Raw genomic sequence first — 19432 nt, forward strand, 5'->3', positions numbered from 1 at the left:
CATCGGTATCAGGAGAGCCATACAGAGTTAGAAACAAGCAGCAGTATTGCCTTGGTTAAATACACATCCACACACTCAGTCTGTACATATTAGTTTTATTGAGACTTTCCAAGATCAGTAGTTTAGACATAAGTATAGATAACACATTAAAAAAATCTATGTACAAATTTGTATTGTGGGGTTATGTATTTTTCACCATGTATTTGTAATTCCTGCATCCAAAATATCAGTTTACTAAAAAAATAAAATAATAAAAACAAAAAGTGTGGCTCATGGATACAAAAAAAACAAAACAAAGAGCCACAGATCAATATCTCAGATCTCAAACATACTAAAATATGCAACGAATTTCTAAGTAATAAGGCAAAGTTTACATTGATTTAAGATAAACTGTAGAGAGGCAGCATTTCTGAGACACACACACACAAAAAACCTTCCAGTCTTCAAACTAATTGTACTAATCGTACTGCAAACTAAACGTAAGTGGCTCAAAAATCTTGATTTATTTTGTGTGGTTGTGGTCTGGATTTTAAAAACTGGCTTTAGTATATGCTATTGCAACACATTTACCCCTGAGTGAAATCCAACAAAGCAAAGGACAGAAGTGAATCAATTTCATATTATTCTGAAAATATTCTGGTAATAAAAGTTTTCAAACTTAAAACAAACAAACCAAACCTCCTTGCTGCACAGTTACCAGCCTGTCTGCTCAAAACAAACCCAAGTGAAGAAATCAAATAATTACTGCATATACAAATTCATTTTCACATCACACCCCGGCTGAGTTCAGATGGGTTTGGTTGTGCTGTTGTAGACGAGTTTCTCTGAATCCTCGTAGGTGTGAACGCCGTTAACAGCCACTTGCTGATGTTTGTTTCGACGCTTCTTCTTTCCCTTCACAAGGCAACATGCGATAACAACCAGCAGGATGGCGATGGCACAGCCCAGGATGATTGCAAATATAATAGCAGCTGAGGACAGAAGACGAGAGAGACATGCAGGTCAGGATCGCATCTGGATCAGTCCATTTCAGGAGAACCAATAAGGGAAACAGACTATAAAACAATCCCTAAATATTGGACCTTTGTCCAAGGTTTTGGCACTTGCTGTGTGAACACAAAAACCATCACGGACATGATTAAAAAAGGCTAAATGGTCCTGAAAAAGAGTCACACTTGTATTGCTCACAGTCAAAAACGAGCGCATTGGAAATTAATTTCATCTAGTGGAAACTTTTGGTACTGCGCCCAAACATCTTCTTACCGAAAGCTCATTTTTTGAGATATCAAGCTCAAATTTGGAACACAACTTGTTTAGATTTATGGCTTTGATTTTCCTCACAGTTTTAGACTAAAATGTGTTTTGGAAAATATACATTTCAAATAAGATTTGAAAATTGTATTTTTGTGCATTTTTCATAATAAATTTACAATTTTTAGGGCTGTCGATCAGGGTTTAAAAACAAAAAAAAAATTCAATCGTTTCACTCCGAGCAGAATCTGTATTTCAACGTCTCTGTTCCTGCGTTCCTTCTGTATTATTAACGTTCCGAAACCGGTTTGTTTAGAAAAAAAGTTCCCCCTTTTTTTTTTTTAGCAATAATTTGCCAAGTGTCTTCTTTAAAAAGAGACCAAACCTAACCAAACCAAAAAAGCATGAAATTATGCATTTAAATGCATTTATGCTGTAAATTATAAAGCATGTTTTGTGTAGGTGAAGCGGTGTTAGTCACCTGTATCATCCTTGCCTTCTTGCTTCTCAAACTGTGCACGTCTGGCAAACACGTCAGATTCTGAAATGAAATAAACATGGCATGATGTTTTGCAGGAGAGACAGAAAAGTGTTAGTGAATATTTTGTAGATTTTAAAGTTAAATCTGGTGCACTTTGAGAGTTCAAAGTTAAGAGCTCCAACCCATGTTCAGAGTGCAAATTTAATAAAGTTTTTCTCGTTTTAGTTGTGATATAGTGCATCAGTCTACATTACATTCTCACTGGTGTTTAAGAAAGCCAAACAATTACAATATAATAATAATAATAACAACAATAATTATGGGGAAAGCGGTTAGTCAGTGGACACGGCAAGAGTGCGTAAGTGTTTTGCTTAATACCAGTTTCTGTCATTTAGATTAAATATTTGCTAGTAGGAAGGATTAATTGATTTACTGTTCATTGTATTTGGGTCATTGATGAATAAGGTTTTTGAAAGTGTAAAATAATGGAGATATAATTCATTTTGAAGTTTTATTAAGTGTTAACAATGAGATTATGTGGTTTTTATAATCAATTAACACTGATTTTGTCATTTTTTACAAGATGGAGAAAAATTGTCACCAAAAAAGTCATTTGGTTTAACCAAAATTTCGGTTTTGACACTTTTGGTTACACCGAATGACGATATTTTCAAACAATGCTAACAGACTGATATCTAGCTAGCTAGCAAAATGACAATCAAACATTTTATATTTAGTACAAGTTTTTAAAACATTTTCCATGTTTTATAGCGGTTGTACCGAATGACCTGATGTTTCGGGACATGCGTATGAACAAGTGAAAACATGAATGTTTCAAATAGTTAAGAGAGAGTTAGTAACTTTGCTTCACAACCATGTGGTCCTTTGCGGGTGTCTGAATGATGTGACATCCTGTCACATGATATTGACCGCATGACTTGATCCAAAAAGGTTACTCCGAATGACGTCAATAAAAATTAATTTTTCCGGACATTCTTTCTCATAACAAAGCAACGACTTCTACACATAATTTTAATACCATGCTGATATATGATGTTATAAAATCATGCCAGAATAAAAAATATATACATTTATTACATTTTAAGATATTTGAATCACAAATGAAATGGCTGTATTGGCCTTTGGACGGTTAAACCAAATGACGTCTTAACACTTCAAAATCTTTAAAATAACTTTATATGTAGAAAAATATAATTAAACCTCAGTAAGGATCTACCTAAGCTAAGGATCATTAAGAGATCATTGTGCATGATCAAATGCACAAACAACTATTTTTGAGTTCTCAAGTTAAATGTGGGAAAGATATTTAAATGCAAAATTTTAAGTTGTTACAATCTTTTTTTTTTACAGTGCATGTTGACTTCAAATTCTGTTGGTGGTAAAAATACAGTAAAACTCACCAGTCACTGAACTGCATGACATCATGCACTCTCCCTCCGTCTCAAAGCGGTTGTAATTTCCATCACAGCCACCGTAGTTAAACCGGTTACAGCGCTGTTCATATGGATTGTAGTACCAGTAGGTGAAACTTGCACGACAAGGTCCGGTTACCGGCGGCTCCACGCAATGAGCTGTAAGAGTGAATGAATTGCTCATTTTAATATTAAAGAGGCACTAAAATGCAGTGATGAGTTTTTCAAGATAAAATGGTCATCAATAAATATTTAAAAAGATATAATTGAGGTTTACATATATCATGACAGAAAATGAAATATAAATCACCTGTGGATTTGTCCACAGGAATTTCCAGCAATCGACTGAACTTTTTGTTCACTGAAAATAAAGAGAAGAAGAAATCCATTCAGTCACACATAAAACTGTTTTTGAAACTAACAAATGACCTGAACCTGATTTCAGTCTCCAATCAAAGTACATTTAATAATTTTATAATTTTACATATCTTTCTTATTTGACATGCAATAATTCAGGAAGGAAATAAGATAGGAGGAAAATTCTTTTTTGATGAAGCTCTCCTACATGTGAGCTGCATCTGGATCAAATTTTATGGTGATCGCATAAAGTAATCAAAAGTTACAGGAACGGGGAATATCTCGTGAAACAATGGATTATGATGATTTTGGAGTCATTGTAATTGTGAGAAACTATTTATAAAAATGCCACTTGAAATCTACATATTTGTTTTTAGTTAAGTAAATTATGAAAACATTTTTTTCTATTTATCAGCAATTAACTCAGCATTACTTAGAAGTTAATCTAATTAGCTATATGCATATTGTAAAGTTCAGACTCTAAGCTTTCAAATGACACCTATTTTTTTGTGGATCAAGGCAGTATTTTTGAAAAATATGATTATGAATTTTTTCATTGCTAGGTGGCGCCGGTCGGGTGATACACTCGGTTTATAGGGACTACTCAGCACACGTTGAGAGTTTATCAAAATGGTTAGATATTAAAAAGCAGAGTTTCTAAGCTTTAAAATGATATTTATTATGTGGTGTTCCATGATGGAAAACAAGCCTGGATGGTTCCGGGAACATTGGATATCACATTGCATCCCGGAAAGACGAGAGACATGTTTTTAGCCAAATATATTACATCACTCAGTAAGTAATATCTCATGATCGACACAATGGATTATGTTGTTTTTGGGCTCATTTTAATCATAAGAATCTGCTTTAAATGGTGATGTGGTGATCTATGATCTGTGCAAATTTTCATGAAGTAATGAGCAAAAACGTCACGTGAAATCTACTTATTTGTTTTCAGTTATCGCCTGTGCTCTGTTTTTGTTGTAAACTCAATTTGTGCAGACTGGAGGCATGATCTGAATGTGTAAAGTCTCTGATTTTGTATGCAAAAAGAATTATTGTGGTACCTACTTGGTTTCAGTTTCTATTGGCTCTTAAAGAGAGACATGCAAATGGGAGCGCAGGCGCTCCTGCCGGTCATAAAGGGTACTCCTTTTCAATTTTATTTGAGTAAAAGTACAGACACCCTAAAAATATGACTTGAGTAAAAGTATCAAGTACTCTTTTTCAATTTTACTTGAGAAAAAGCTTAGATACCCTAATAAAATATTACTCCAGTAGAAGTATCAAGTATTCTTTTGAGTAAAAGTACCTGATTTTTAACATACTTATAACTCAGTGTTTCACAGCAGAAATAAATGTGTACAGGTACCAGTAAATGATGCCATCATGTCCTTTTTAAGTGAACTTTTCCTTTAACTAATAAAAGGTACAAGAAATCATGCTATAATGTGATGTATGTTGCTAAAAAAATTATATTCTTATATTCCAAATTTTTGTCTTGTTTTCCCGTACAAATAGCTAAACGTTCCTAAATCAAGATACATTTACTCAAGAAGTAAAATTTAAAAAAAAATGTGTCAAAATTAAGTGAGTTTATGCTTAAAAAAAGCTTCCACTGAAGTCAGAAAAATAAACTTGTTTTCCTTTGAATAAAGTTTTAATTTTTCTGACCCCACTGACAGATAATCGTTCTTGTTTTAAGCAAAGACTCACTTACTATTGATAGATTTTTTTCAGAAAATGTGTAATTTTGCTCCTTAAGTAAATGTATCTTGATTTAAGAATGTTTAGATATTTGTCCTGTAAAATAAGACAAAATACCGAGTAAGAAAAGTCTCTATTTTCTAATCTACGTTTATAACAGTGATGAATGTGATCCTCACATCTGGCGCATTCGGCCTCGTCCGAACCATCGCTGCACTGTGCTTCTCCATCACATTCGAAATCTTTTCCGATGCAACATCTATTAGAACATGAGAAGTGATCCGGACCACACGTCACACCACACTGCTCATCTGTGTGTTAGCAAGAGTTCAAAACAGAAGGTTTTGCTTATTAAATTTATAAAAAAAAAAAAAGAAAAAGAAATGGCATACTGTCATTGAAAAAATAAATGAATACATCATCAGCACTCAAGGACTTACCAGGATTCTGGATTGGACCTAATCTTCCAGATGGAGGACCAGCAGAAACTGCAATAATAATTAATATATCATGTAAAATAAAGGTATTTTGAAAAGTCACACTTAAAAATTAGTTTAACCCTCATGCTCTGTTCGATTTCTGTGTACACTTGTTATGGAGTGGGTCAAATTGACCCTAATTGGATTCAATACAATTCCCCAAAAATCACACTATGAAAAAAAAGCATACAAGCAGGTACAAATAACAAAGAATACATTTCTGAATTTATGATTTATAAAAATGTAATAATATCTTCGTCTAAACCTAAACTATATATATTGTTTGAAAGCTTTCAGACTGATTTTCAAAAGAAATGACAGAGCAATGGATAAACGGGGATAGATTCTTCATTTGTGATGTGGTGCCAAACTCTGATTCTTTCCGTATGTTTTTTATATGTGTTTTATGGATTAAATTCAAATTAAATATTAACATTACTGCACAAACTTCTTCTGAATAGGATGTATGCTTCATAAATATTATGAAAAGTATAGGAAAATATGGTTCAGATCACTCAAACCATATATGGAAATCGAAGAGTCTGAATGTAATCTAGTGGAAAAGTTTGGTACTGCGCACAAAAAAAAAATCTTACTGAAAGTTGTTTTTTTGAGATATCAACCTAAAATTTGTCACAGAGCTATTTCATTTATTTAGTTTTGATTTTCTTGAAGTTTTAGAGTTGAACATGTTTTGTAAAATACATATTTTATATAAAATATATATTTTTATATTTTAAAGGTGTCCATTTCACAAGATGTAATATAAGTCTAAGGTGTCCCCAGAACGTGTCTGTGAAGTTTCAGCTCAAAATACCCCATAGATTTTTTATTATACCATGTTTTAACTGCTTGAAATGCACTGATTTGGTGTGTGTACACCTTTAAATGCTCGTGCTCCCCGCCCCCAAGCTCGCGACTCCATTAAATGTTGCATAAATAATACAGAAGTTCACACAGCAAATATAACTCTCAAAATGGATCTTTACAAACTGTTCGTGATGCAGCATATCAGATCACGTAAGTATGGCGTGTATTTTGTGGATGTTTGCTAACATTCGGTTCTGAATGAGTTTGATAGTGTGCTGCACGGCTAACGTGGCTAAAGCTACACACTGTTGGAGAAACTCAATAAGAATGAAGATGTGTTTATGAATTATACAGACTGCAAGCGTTTTTGGGTTAAAAATGAAAATAACGACATGGCTCTGGTCTCCATGAATACAGTAAGAAACAATGGTAACTTTAACCACATTTAACAGTACATCATGAACAATTATCGATCCATCTTCCATTTTCGCTATTGTCCTTGCTTGCTTGCTTCACAATACCTGCAGAACGTCTGATGATTCGGCTGTGCAGGTCCAGACGTTAATACTGCCTTGAACATGGGCTGGTATATGCAAATTTTGACAATCCCGACTGTTACGTAACAGTCGGTGTTATGTTGGGATTCGCCTGTTTTTCCGTGGTGTTTTTCACGCACGAGATTCACATATGGAGGAGGAAACAATGGTGTTTGAGGCTCATGGTATGTCATTTCCATGTACAGAACTCTAATTATTCAACTATGTCAAGGTAAATTCCATTTTCAATTCTATGGCACCTTTAAATTTTCATAAACGTAAACTTCTATAATTTTTAAAACTTTACTTTTACAACTTTTTTTACTTCTACAATAATCTGTGAAGTGTTCCCTTTAAAAAGATACCAAACTTAAATCTGTGCTCTGAAGCATTCAAGATTTTTAACAATTTAAGTTGGAAAAGTCATTTTCATATCTATGCTCAAAAAGTGTGACAGACGGTTAACAGGTAAAACAACTTTTTATTTTCACTTTGAAAATAAAAAGCTGTTAAACTCAGTAAGACACTGGCACTTCAGTACTAGAGCTGAAGAGCTCTGACATACAACACAGAAGTGTTTTGTATTTTGGGTCTGTACAGTTGCTTTTGAACAGCTGTCTATACGAGTCAAATTAACCCACAAACAGAAAGAACGTATAAAATTTCTGTATGCACATTTCACAACACGTCAGCGTGTTAAAACTTTGCATGCATGTTCATGACCCTAAATGAGAAAAGGTCACAAAAATTCAAGAAAAAAAAAAAAACATAGGTTAACTGGTATCAAATTGACCCGCGACAGTACATGAGGGTTAAGTGTGATTGCATTTGACAAAAATGTGTAATTTATTATTATAAAAAAAAAAAAAGGATACACACTTTGATCATGCACATTAATGAATGACTCATGGATTTTTAGAATATGAATCATTGATGACACACTGCTGCTTTATTAGTTTTCAAAAGTTTGTTTAAATGTACCAGGTGATGCATGCTTTTCATGCAGTTTAATAGGGCAAAGCTGCCTGAAAAATCTGACAAAGATCATTTGAACCATTTCCTGTCCTAATTTGCTAAAACTAAAACAAAACCTGAAGCCTCGTGACCAGTAAACCGAGATATATAACCGTTTACTGGTTATGAGGCTTTGGGTTATGTTGGATACTACATTAATATTTAAAAAAAGAAAAAAAAGAAAAAGAAATTAATACTTTTATTCATTAAGGATGCATTACATTGATCGAAAGTGACAGTAATAATTTCAAATAAATGCTGTTCTTTTAAACTGTCTATTCATCAAAGAATTCTGAAAAACAAGTTTCCACAAAAATATGAACTGTTTTCAACATGTGATGATAACAATGATAATTATAATAAATGTTTCTTGAGCAGCAAATCAGCATATTAGAATGATTTCTGAAGGATCATGTGACACTGAAGACTGGAGTAATGATGCTGAAAATTCAGCTTTGCTCACAGGAATAAATTACATTTTACAATATATTCACATGGAATACAGTCATTTTGATTTATAATAATATTTCACAATTTTAGTGTTTTTACTGTATTTATGATCAAATAAATGCAGCCATGGTGAGCAGAAGACTTATTTTTAAAAAATAAAAAAATAAAAATCTTGCCGATTTTTGAACGGCAGTCTATATGCACAATAATAATCATTTGAATTGTACTTCAATTAGGAACTCATTTTGCACTTACTATAATTTTACTTATGCATTTATTACTATTTTGCTTCCACTTTGCACAGTGAAAATTAAGTTTTATCTGTTGTAATTAACGGGCATTTGTTTGTAAACATGACCATAAAAAATAATGATAATTACCTGAAACTTTGTCGCAAGCGTTCTGGCATTCGTTGAGCGCCAGGTAGTTATTGCGGTTTGGTTTGCAGCCTCCAAACTTGAACTCCTCACATTTCTCTGTGACGGCGTTGTAGTGCCAACGTGGAAAAGAGCCTCGACATGGACCCTCCTTCTTCGGCACCAGACAGTGATCTGATGGGACGAAAATCATTCATTCATTTTTTCAACATTTACAACAAATGTTCTGCATGCTGGTGACTTACGCCACATCAACAGAATGACAGTAATAGACTAACTCACTTCTAAAGGCCTACAATGTCAAATAAAGAAAATCCTGTTTTAAATTTATTATGTTGTTCCTGACAGAAAACACTGAAGTATCATAACTTAGTCCATATGACTTGCACGCAATATTCAAAGTCTTCTGAAATAAACTTGTTTTGTGTCACTGGTTCTAGTGTCTGTCTTGTAACTAAAACATGCCTTGACAAACTTTTCAGAGCCTCTGTGGAGGGTGTGAAAATTGACATTTTTAAAATCTGAATGAACTAACCCCTTAAGTGTTAATGTGCAAAACACATGACACTAATATTAGAACATCTATGCAATTAAAGTCAGGATCATGTACCATCAAAGAAACATCAATGCACTTATTTTCAGCAAAAACTTTAAAGTTTGATCACTTGAAGGCAAGACAGGTGAGATAATCCTTGGATTTGGTAAAAGTGACAATTATGGCACTTCCATTTTAAACTGGTTTGTTAAATGACTTTATATGGAAGCTTGTTTCCGCCACTGAATAAAAAGTTTAAAAGGTAATTTTGACTATCAACTCACAATTCTGACTTTTTTCTCACAATTGTGATAAAAAAGTCAGAATTGTAAGATATAAACTGTGCAAACTGTGAGATATAAACTCGCAATTGGGAGAAAAGGCAGAATTGTAAGTTATAAAGTCAGAATTGTGAGATAAACTCGAATGTGTGATAAAAAGTCAGAATTTTAAGATATAAACTCACAATTGGGAGAAAAGTCAGAATTGTAAGATATAAACTATGTGAACTGTGAGATATAAACTTGCAATTGCGAGAAGAAATATCAGAATTGTAAGATAGACGCATCAAGGTAAGTGCGCAAAGGTCACTCTCTCACTCTCTCTCACACACACACACACACACACAAACACACACACACACACACACACACACAATAATATGCTGTTATACTCAATATAACTCCATATAAAAGCCAAAAACTAAGCTTTTTTTTTGCCCAGGCCTATCTAAAGGGTTAATGGTGCCACCTGGTGATCAACAGTAAAAATGACAAATTTTACCTCTTCCCAACAGGGAAAACCACCAACAATCAGAATGCATGATTTTATGGTGTCATGGATTTCAAATCAAAAAATGTCGTTATAATGGAAGTCAATGGGGCAAAAACAGCCACGAACAGTAAATGAGGGAGAAACAAATTAAAATCTGATGCTGCACAAAAACTAACAATGCATCAAAGCCAATGTTGTTACTAATCTTTGACATGCCCAAGACTGTGATAAAAGGTAAAAAAATATCCAGTCCACAATCACTTTTTATATTGAAAATAAGTCATTTTGTGTGTTTTTTTTCCCCAAATCAATGACATCATTTATGAACTTGGCAATTAAAGAGTAAAAATCCTTTTTTAAAACATTTAGTGGTTTTGATCAGGACTGAGGTTGATTAATAGATTTATAAAAAAAAATTTGATACATTTTTACAGCAGTTAAAACGAACATAACGAAAGGGTAGTAAATTTGCCCACAGTGTATTTTTGAGGTTTTGAAAATTTTCAAAGCATTTTCCCAAAATATGTATCAAAATAAGATTTGTCACCAAAAATCATTCCATTTGCGGAAACACAGAGAAAGTTGTGGCCAAATTAAGACTCAAAAACACCCCAAAGTGGATGAAAACATCCCCAACAACACATAAGGGTTAAGATATAAACTCGCAATTGGGAGAAAAGGCAGAATTGTAAGTTATAAAGTCAGAATTGTGAGATATAAACTGTGCGAACCGTGAGATATAAACTTGCAATTGCGAGAAAAAATGTCAGAATTGTAAGATATAAACTGTGCGAACTGTGAGATAAACTCGTAATTGTGAGAAAAGGCAGAATTGTAAGTTATAAAGTCAGAATTGTGAGATATAAACTTGCATGTGTGATAAAGTCAGAATTGTGAGATATAAACTTGCAATTGCGAGAAAAAAAATGTCAGAATTATAAGATATAAAAGTCGCAATCCTTTTTAATGTGTAGCAGAAAAAAAAAAACTTCCATACTTTTTCTACTACACCATCATAAATGTGTCGGTCATGTGGTCCTTCAGGAATTAAACCATCAATTACAATATACAATATCAATTTAGTAAAATAAAGTGTTCCTGATTGTATTTTAAAGTTGACTCAATACCGTACTGCTCATCTACATAACTGTGCGTGTGAGCACATGAACTATGTGAAATATGAATGCTTTCTCAAAGAGAACTGAAACTACCACTTACATAAGCTGAAAATATGAAGAGTTAAATACCAGACACTTCTGACATGCTGCTGATTCACTGCTGATAAACATGCATTTAACTCTGAATACTCCTTTAATCTGGTACACACAATAACTGTAATGGAAAACTTTTTAATAATTAATGAATGAATTAACTGTGTTACATGTAGTTTATTCACATTTCCTTGTTCAAACACTGCGCTTTGAAAACACAAGGCAGCACACGCTAAAAAACAGTGCAAATGTAACATGATTAACCTAAATATCTATTCTGTATTCAGACTAATAGAATTAATCTGTGTATAATCATCTGAATTCAGGGTTTTATATTTACATTTTTAGTCAATGTCTCATGTGAACATTTGCTTCACAAACACTCAATGAACGCTCACATTCTCTGTGAAACTCCCACCGCAAAACCTGCCGCACCAGTTTCTGAAACACTCAAGAAAATGGCCACTTGCTCAAGAGATTTCCTGTTTCTACTGAAACTAGGAAACATCAGGCAATCGGTTACAAAACTACAACTCCTGAGCCATTCCATGATAAATCATTAAATCCGTGGAATTGATGGATTAGACAAAGCAAAGATTAAATTAATGAGTAAAGCTCCTTTTAATAGAAAGCACAGGAGTGAATTCTGTTTGAGAAAACCAGAACATTCTGGGTTAACTGAAAGAAACTGGTTGACAAATCCTGGTAAATGGTTAATCCATGTTTTCCAACAACTAATTAAGGTCACTTCAAAACTTGTTGGAGCAGAACTTATCATAGGTCAACAGTTCATGCAAATTTCATTTATGAGAAATCAGATTAAATGACTGAGAAACACTCTTCAGAGAACATGATAGCATGACCAATTACTTTAAAGCAAGTGATGACGCATATGGAAATGAATATTAACGCTGATGGCCGTCAAGAACATTACTTTTCATACATTATACAAAGGCAACTATCAATTAGATATTAAACAAGATATCTGTTCAAACTGAACAAAATTCTGTTTATCATTTTCAGTCTTGTTTGAAAAACTAGACTTATGAAAACTTGTTTCCACCACTGAATAAAAAATAAAATAGGTACTTTTATTCTCACAATTCGGACTTTTTTTTTTCTTGCAATTACATGTTTATATCTCAAAATTCTTACTATATAACTCAATTGCGATGTTATCTTTCTCAATTCGGACATTTTTTCTCGCAATTACGAGTTTATATCTCAATTTGGACTTTAGAAATTACATTTCTTACTTTTTTCTTGCAATTACACGTTTAGATCTAAAAATTCTCACTATATAACTCACAATTGCAATGTTATCTCTCACGATTATAACTTTTTCGCAATTACGAGTTTACATCTTACAATTCTGACTTTATATCTCACAATTTAGACTTTTTTGCAATTACGTGTTTATATCTCAAAATTTGGACTTTAGAAATCACATTTCAGAGTTTTTTTGCAATTACGTGTTTATATCTCAAAATTCTTACTATATAACTCAAATGCGATGTTATCTTTCTCAATTCGGACTTTTTTCTCGCAATTACGAGTTTATATCTCAATTTGGACTTTAGAAATCATATTTCTGACTTTTTTCTTGCAATTACACGTTTAGATCTAAAAATTCTCACTATATAACTCACAATTGCAATGTTATCTCTCACAATTATGACTTTTTCTCACAATTACGAGTTTACATCTTACAATTCTGACTATATCTCACAATTCAGACTTTTTTTGCAATTACGTGTTTATATCTCAAAATTCTCACTATATAACTCACAATTGCGATGTTATCTTTCACAATTCAGACTTTTTTCTCGCAATTACATGTTTATATCTCAATTTGGACTTTAGAAATCACATTTCTGACTTTTTTCTTGCAATTACACGTTTAGATCTAAAAATTCTGACTATATAACTCAATTGCGATGTTATCTCTCACGATTATGACTTTTTTTCTTGCAATTACGCGTTTATATCTCAAAATTTGGACTTTAGAAGTCATATTTTTTACTTTTTCTCTTGCAATTACACATTTAGATCTAAAAATTCTCACTATATAACTCACAATTGCAATGTTATCTCTCACAATTATGACTTTTTCTCACAATTACGAGTTTACATCTTACAATTCTGACTATATCTCACAATTCAGACTTTTTTTGCAATTACGTGTTTATATCTCAAAATTCTCACTATATAACTCACAATTGCGATGTTATCTTTCACAATTCAGACTTTTTTCTCGCAATTACATGTTTATATCTCAATTTGGACTTTAGAAATCACATTTCTGACTTTTTTCTTGCAATTACACGTTTAGATCTAAAAATTCTGACTATATAACTCAATTGCGATGTTATCTCTCACGATTATGACTTTTTTTCTTGCAATTATGCGTTTATATATCAAAATTTGGACTTTAGAAGTCATATTTTTGATTTTTTTCTTGCAATTACACATTTAGATCTAAAAATTCTCACTATATAACTCAAATTGCAATGTTATCTCTCACGATTCTGTCATTTTCGCAATTACGAGTTCACATCTTACAATTCTGACTTTATATCTCACATTTCTGACTTTTTTCTTGCAATTACACATTTATATCTCAAAATTCTGACTATATAACTCATAATTGCGATGTTATCTCTCACAATTCTGACTTTTTTCTTGCAATTACAAGTTTATATCTTCCAATTTAGACTTAACTCACAGCACAATTGTGAAGGGAAAAAAAAAGTCACAATTCCTTTTTTAATTTATTTATTCGCTGGCAGAAACAAGCATCCTTATAGACCTCAACAGATCTGTTTTAATTAGTGTTTTTTTTTTCCAGAAACGAATTGTTCGGTCCACATAATGTACACAGCGCTACAATTTGTATATTTTCTATGTTTATATATTCAGTAGAAAAACCTGCAAATCAAATCTTTCAATTTGTTAAAAAGCAAATAAATAAATGACGTAAACACACAACTCCTGTTGCATTTTTATATACTTACGGAGTGACTGTTCTGGCGTCAGGACCAAAACTGAGACCTCAGTCGAGCCCGTCTGTCCTGCGTCATCTGTGACCGTGAGTCTGAACTTATACATCCCCGGAGAAAGATTGGAGATGGTCACTGAATCCTCAAAATGCCCTTTCTGACAAAAAAAGAAAAAAAAAAAAAAAAAGTTGTAGTACATGAATTAAATATCTAAACAAAAACAAATACATAGGCAGAATTTACAAAAGTAATCTGATGCATATTTTCAGAAAATATTATTCCAATATAACCCACCGTCATAACAGCCGATGAGTCTCCAGACACCTGCTCCCACTCCCACTTCACAATCTTTTTATCGTCTTTGCTCTCAATGCCGTTCAGCGTCACATCTTCACGCGGCTGAACGACTCTGTCCTGCCCGGCCAATGCAACCGGAGGTTTGTCCTCTACATCTGCAAGAAATCAAAACACTGCTGCGATGAAACATTGTGCAATATAAAACAATAACGTGGGAACTGCACAAGAAAACTAGAAAACTAATAAAGTGCCGTTTTTGTCTCAGACATGCAGAGGAAATTAAAGTTTGTGACTAAAAGATATTGATACTAAACAAGATGAGATTTTATATGGTTGAACCAGTGGCGCAGCAACACAACCGCAATCATTATCATCATTATCAAGTTTCTGCATTCAGAAAATCAAGATGTTTTGTACTTCAAAAACATGACAAAATAAATGTGCATTTACTTTGCAGTCTTTCTCTCCCAGAAAAACAGCAAAACTATTGATCTTGCACTCCATTTTTGTCAAATCAGACAGTTGTGATGCAAACTAAATGCTATTGACTATTAAATATTTTAATATGTCAACACAGAAAACTGCACTTGTCAAGGCATTTAATTTGGTTCTCAGTATGTCTTTGTTTTCAAATTATTCCTACGCCCCTGGTTATAACAACCGGCTAAAATGTGAAACAATGACACACTTCTGAGGATTTCGGCAGGTCTGGACATGCATGAGTATTTCCCAAGACATATTCGACCAAAAACACTACAACGAAAAAAATACTGAATAAAGTCATTCATTATTGAACCGTAAAAACTATTGGATATCTAGAAGAGATTTCTAGACGTTTTTTTCTTACCTGGCACCTGTTGCTCAATGTAATCTTTAAAAACAGATGTCAAAAACAACTCATTTATTGCTGAACTGTAAAATAAACAATGTCTTTTTAATATCTCCACATGATTTCCTCTTACCTGAAGCCTTGTGCTCGAGGTAATCTTTAAAAACAGACTTCAGAAGGTAGTTGTTGAAGCCCTTCTTCCTCACAAAGCGACAGACTTTCTTCTGTTTGTACAGACAGTTGAAGATGAAGCACACGCTGATGCTTTTGGGATCTTGTCCATGTTCCATCAGAGCCAGATTGCAGTTCGGATCATTACAGCAGGCCAGAACGCAGTCTTCAGCCCGAGACACCCGAGGAGAACCCAGGAACGTGGCTCCTTCCTTCACAGATTCATCTGTGTTCAACACGAAATCCTCTTTGCCAAGACTGAATTTTTCCATACAGGGTTTCCCTTCATCCTGAGCATCTGATGGAGCCACATGGAGAACGATGACCAGAACCACCGCAGCCCAGAAGAACCAGAATCGAGCTGAAGTCATTCTCCAAAAGAACAAAACCTCCTGTCAAATGCCTTTGCAAATGATTCAAAACCAACCTGAAAAGAAAAAGAAAAATATAAACATTAAAACTTCCAAATAATATTAATATTATAGCGACTAGAATGGCTAAAGAATCAATGAATCATTCTCCAAAGAACAAAACCTCCAGTAAACCCCATTTACAAATGACTCAAAACCAATCTGAAAAGAGAAAACTTTAAATGTTAAAACTTCCAAGTAATATTATGAGTAAAGAATCAATGAATCATTCTCTAAAGAACACAACCTCTTATTAACGATTCAAAACCAATCTGAAAAGGTTAAACTCTCAACATTAAAGCTTCCAAATAATATTAATATTATAGTGACTAGAATGGCTAAAGAATCAATGAATCATTCTCCAAAGAACAAAACCTCCAGTAAACCCCATTTACAAATGATTCAAAACCAATCTGAAAAAAAAGAGAAAACTTTAAACATTAAAACTTCCAAATAATATTATTATAGCTAGCAGAATGAGTAAAGAATCAATGAATCATTCTCTAAAGAACACAACCTCTTATTAACGATTCAAAACCAATCTGTAAAGGTTAAACTCTCAACATTAAAACTTCCAAATAATATTTATGTTACATATAGCCAGTTGAATGACTAAATCCATAAAGAATCCATAAGGAGTCGCTCTCCAAAGAACAAAACCTCCAATAAAATCCCAAATAAAATGAACGATGCAAAACCAATCTGAAAAGAGAAAACTTTCAACGATAAAACTTCCAAATAATATTACAGCTAGCAGAATGTCTAAATCCATAAAGAATCAATGAGTCATTCTCCAAAGAACAAAACCTCCAATAAAATACCTTTATAAATGATTCAAGACCGAACTGAAAAGGAGAAAACTTTAAACATTACAAGTAAAATAACATTGTATAATCAAGCTTTTAGTTTCCACAGATACTCACTACATTACTGTATTGTTAGATGTATTATTTATATATTTAAGTCATTTTTTTATTCTTTATTTAAATCGCTTTTTTATTTATTTTAATCAACTGTTGAATATGACAGAATCCACATCGAAGAATCTCCTTTGGACAGCTTTACATATATATAATACATGGTGAATTTATGTAAACTAGGCTACTGTTTTGACATTGAGATGATCAGACTGTGTCCCAATTTACCCAAATTCACCCTATATGACTCAAGATCAATCTGAGAAGATTAATATACAGTATAATACATTTCCCTTAATTCACAACCCTTCGACTAAGTCTAAAAACACGCCAAAAATCCCATAAAAACGTCTAAAAGGTAAAGCGAAAACTATATATATATCGATAACTTAAAACACTCACAATTCTCATATGACACAACAACACCGAAGATTTACCACCGCAGTATCTGGTTTAATCAAACATAAACATTACAGGCCGCCTGAGGGAAACGCAGCAAATATTTGGTTTTGAGTTCGTCAGGTAAACATTTAAACATTGAATATTTCAACTTCTCACCTATTAAACAGCACTTTAAGCGTTCGTCTCCTCCAAAACGGTGTAATTCCTCAATGACCAGATGTAAAAACGTCGTTTAAACGAGAGTTTCGGTACAAATGTGTCGTTGATTCCAAGTAAAACTTCGGCAGGTCCGGAGCTTCAGGTGTGTCCGATACCGAGAGATACCTGCGCGAGCAGGAAGTGAGCACGTCATGCATCAGTCAGAGTTAGACTCCGCCCCCTCACACTATAAACCACACTCGCTGCATTATTCATTTATGTTTGCTTGGGGAAATATTTATCTACCGGTCTCATTCCTGTTAATGTCAGGCTTTGGTTTCTAATGTCTGAGTCTGTCTCTTTTTTAACAGCATCACTAACCCGCAGACTAACACATGATGACTGTGGCTATTGTACGTGTCTGTTACTTCTGCATTATGTGTGAAGCGGTTGTTTTGGCATGCAACAGCATTAAAGATTTATATATATATATAAAAAGTTAATTTATTCAAGATTTTTGTGTTTCACTTCAATTATCAAGTGTGTCTATTCAAGGGCGATGAAGTTTTGTTTCTTTATTCAGATGCATCATTCACCTCAAACATCAAAAAGGACTTTTTGAAGTGCTATTCATGTCCAGTTTCATCAAAACCTCAATTCTGGTGAACTTTCTGAAAAATCAAGCCTCAAAGCCAGATCGACCCATAAACATTTCTGAATGTATTTGCTCATTTGTGATGGTGATGTATCTGCAAACCTTTTCCTTTTCTGGACATGTGCACATTGTCACAGACTTTTCTGAGGTTTGAGGTAAAGAATGCATTTGATTCGTGCAGGAAGTGAGATTGATATTATCGTTTCAGTAACGGAAACTAACTTTAAGTGCATGTGTGGTATGAAGGGCAAATCTGTAGGCACGACATCCTTTTGCAAGACTTTTACTGTGTCAGTTTTGATGCAACACATCTGACACAGACTGGTTGTTGGTACATTAATCAGCATTAAAGCGGACCTATAATGCCCCATTTACAAGATGTAATATAAGTCTCTGGTGTCTCCAGAATGTGTCTGTGAAGTTTCAGCTCAAAATACCCCACAGATCATTTATTATAGCTTGTCAAATTTGCCCCTATTTGGGTGTGAGCAAAAACACGCCGTTTTTGTGTGTGTCCCTTTAAATGCAAATAAGCAGCTGCTCCCGACTCCTTTCCAGAAGAGGGCGGAGCTTTAACGGCTCGCGCTTCGGTTGCTCAACAACAACAAAGCTGGAGAATCTCACGCAGCCAAAATGAGGATTGTCAGTAACTGTGTTCAGCCTTACATTGTTCAAACCGGAGTCGGACTCTGATGGAGAGACTCTGGAAGAAGTTACAACTTTTAGGACGTTTCTGAATGGTTAGTGGATAAATTTATGTAGTTGCTGTGGAGTTGATTCAACTCATCCACTAGCATGTGCCGTCACGTTAATCTTTTGTTCAAATCCAGCATTGAATTGACCCTCGTTTGTGAAGCAGTCCGGCGTAAAATGACAGCATGACAACAACACTCTACTACAACAACTCTTCCTCTTCTCTAAAGCAGCCCAACATGGCCCCGGCCCCTTTGTTGCGTGTTCTCGGGGGCGGGGTTTATGTAAATTTTAGGGTTAGTGATGTCAACAACCCAGGAAGAAGCTTGTTGTAGTTCCTACCAGCCATTTGTTGTAGTCCTTAAAAAGCAATTTCTGTAAAAGAAAATATCTCCCTTTCCATTGAACTTTGAGTGTCGTAACTTTGCAGATGTTGTTTAAGCTCAAACAGCAACATTACACACTAACTAAAGTTAAAAAAGTGAAATCATAATCAACCACCCCTT

General features: G+C 33.8%; 1 protein-coding gene across 2 annotated transcripts; it reads right to left on the minus strand.

Moving 5' to 3' along the window:
- Positions 1 to 78: 78 nt before the first annotated feature.
- On the minus strand, positions 79 to 17828 carry spint1a (serine peptidase inhibitor, Kunitz type 1 a). 2 transcript variants are annotated; one of them, XM_051868670.1, is made up of 12 exons: positions 17597 to 17828; positions 15674 to 16138; positions 15559 to 15582; positions 14709 to 14866; positions 14430 to 14571; positions 8899 to 9069; positions 5670 to 5717; positions 5409 to 5540; positions 3476 to 3526; positions 3154 to 3324; positions 1733 to 1792; positions 79 to 971 (listed from the first exon to the last, which is right to left on the minus strand). In XM_051868670.1, exons 2-12 carry the CDS (start codon positions 16080 to 16082, stop codon positions 787 to 789), a joined length of 1551 nt encoding a protein of 516 aa, XP_051724630.1. In that variant the 5' UTR covers positions 16083 to 16138; positions 17597 to 17828; the 3' UTR covers positions 79 to 786. The 2 variants fall into 2 exon arrangements, with proteins under 2 accessions (XP_051724630.1, XP_051724631.1); XM_051868671.1 differs by lacking the exon at positions 15559 to 15582.
- Between the last annotated feature and the right edge of the window lie 1604 nt (positions 17829 to 19432).

This window comes from Ctenopharyngodon idella, chromosome 17, assembly GCF_019924925.1.
Source record: "Ctenopharyngodon idella isolate HZGC_01 chromosome 17, HZGC01, whole genome shotgun sequence".
Classification (NCBI taxonomy): Eukaryota; Metazoa; Chordata; class Actinopteri; order Cypriniformes; family Xenocyprididae; genus Ctenopharyngodon; species Ctenopharyngodon idella.

Bases quoted from the DNA above. Each gene is read 5' to 3' on its own strand.
- spint1a (XM_051868670.1), bottom strand. From the start codon at position 16,082: ATGACTTCAGCTCGATTCTGGTTCTTCTGGGCTGCGGTGGTTCTGGTC. The intron at 3,527-5,408 runs GTGAGGATCACA...CTTTATTTTCAG, and splicing joins CGAGGCCGAATGCGCCAGAT to TGAACAAAAAGTTCAGTCGA. The intron at 1,793-3,153 runs GTGAGTTTTACT...ATTTCATTTCAG, and splicing joins GTCATGCAGTTCAGTGACTG to AATCTGACGTGTTTGCCAGA.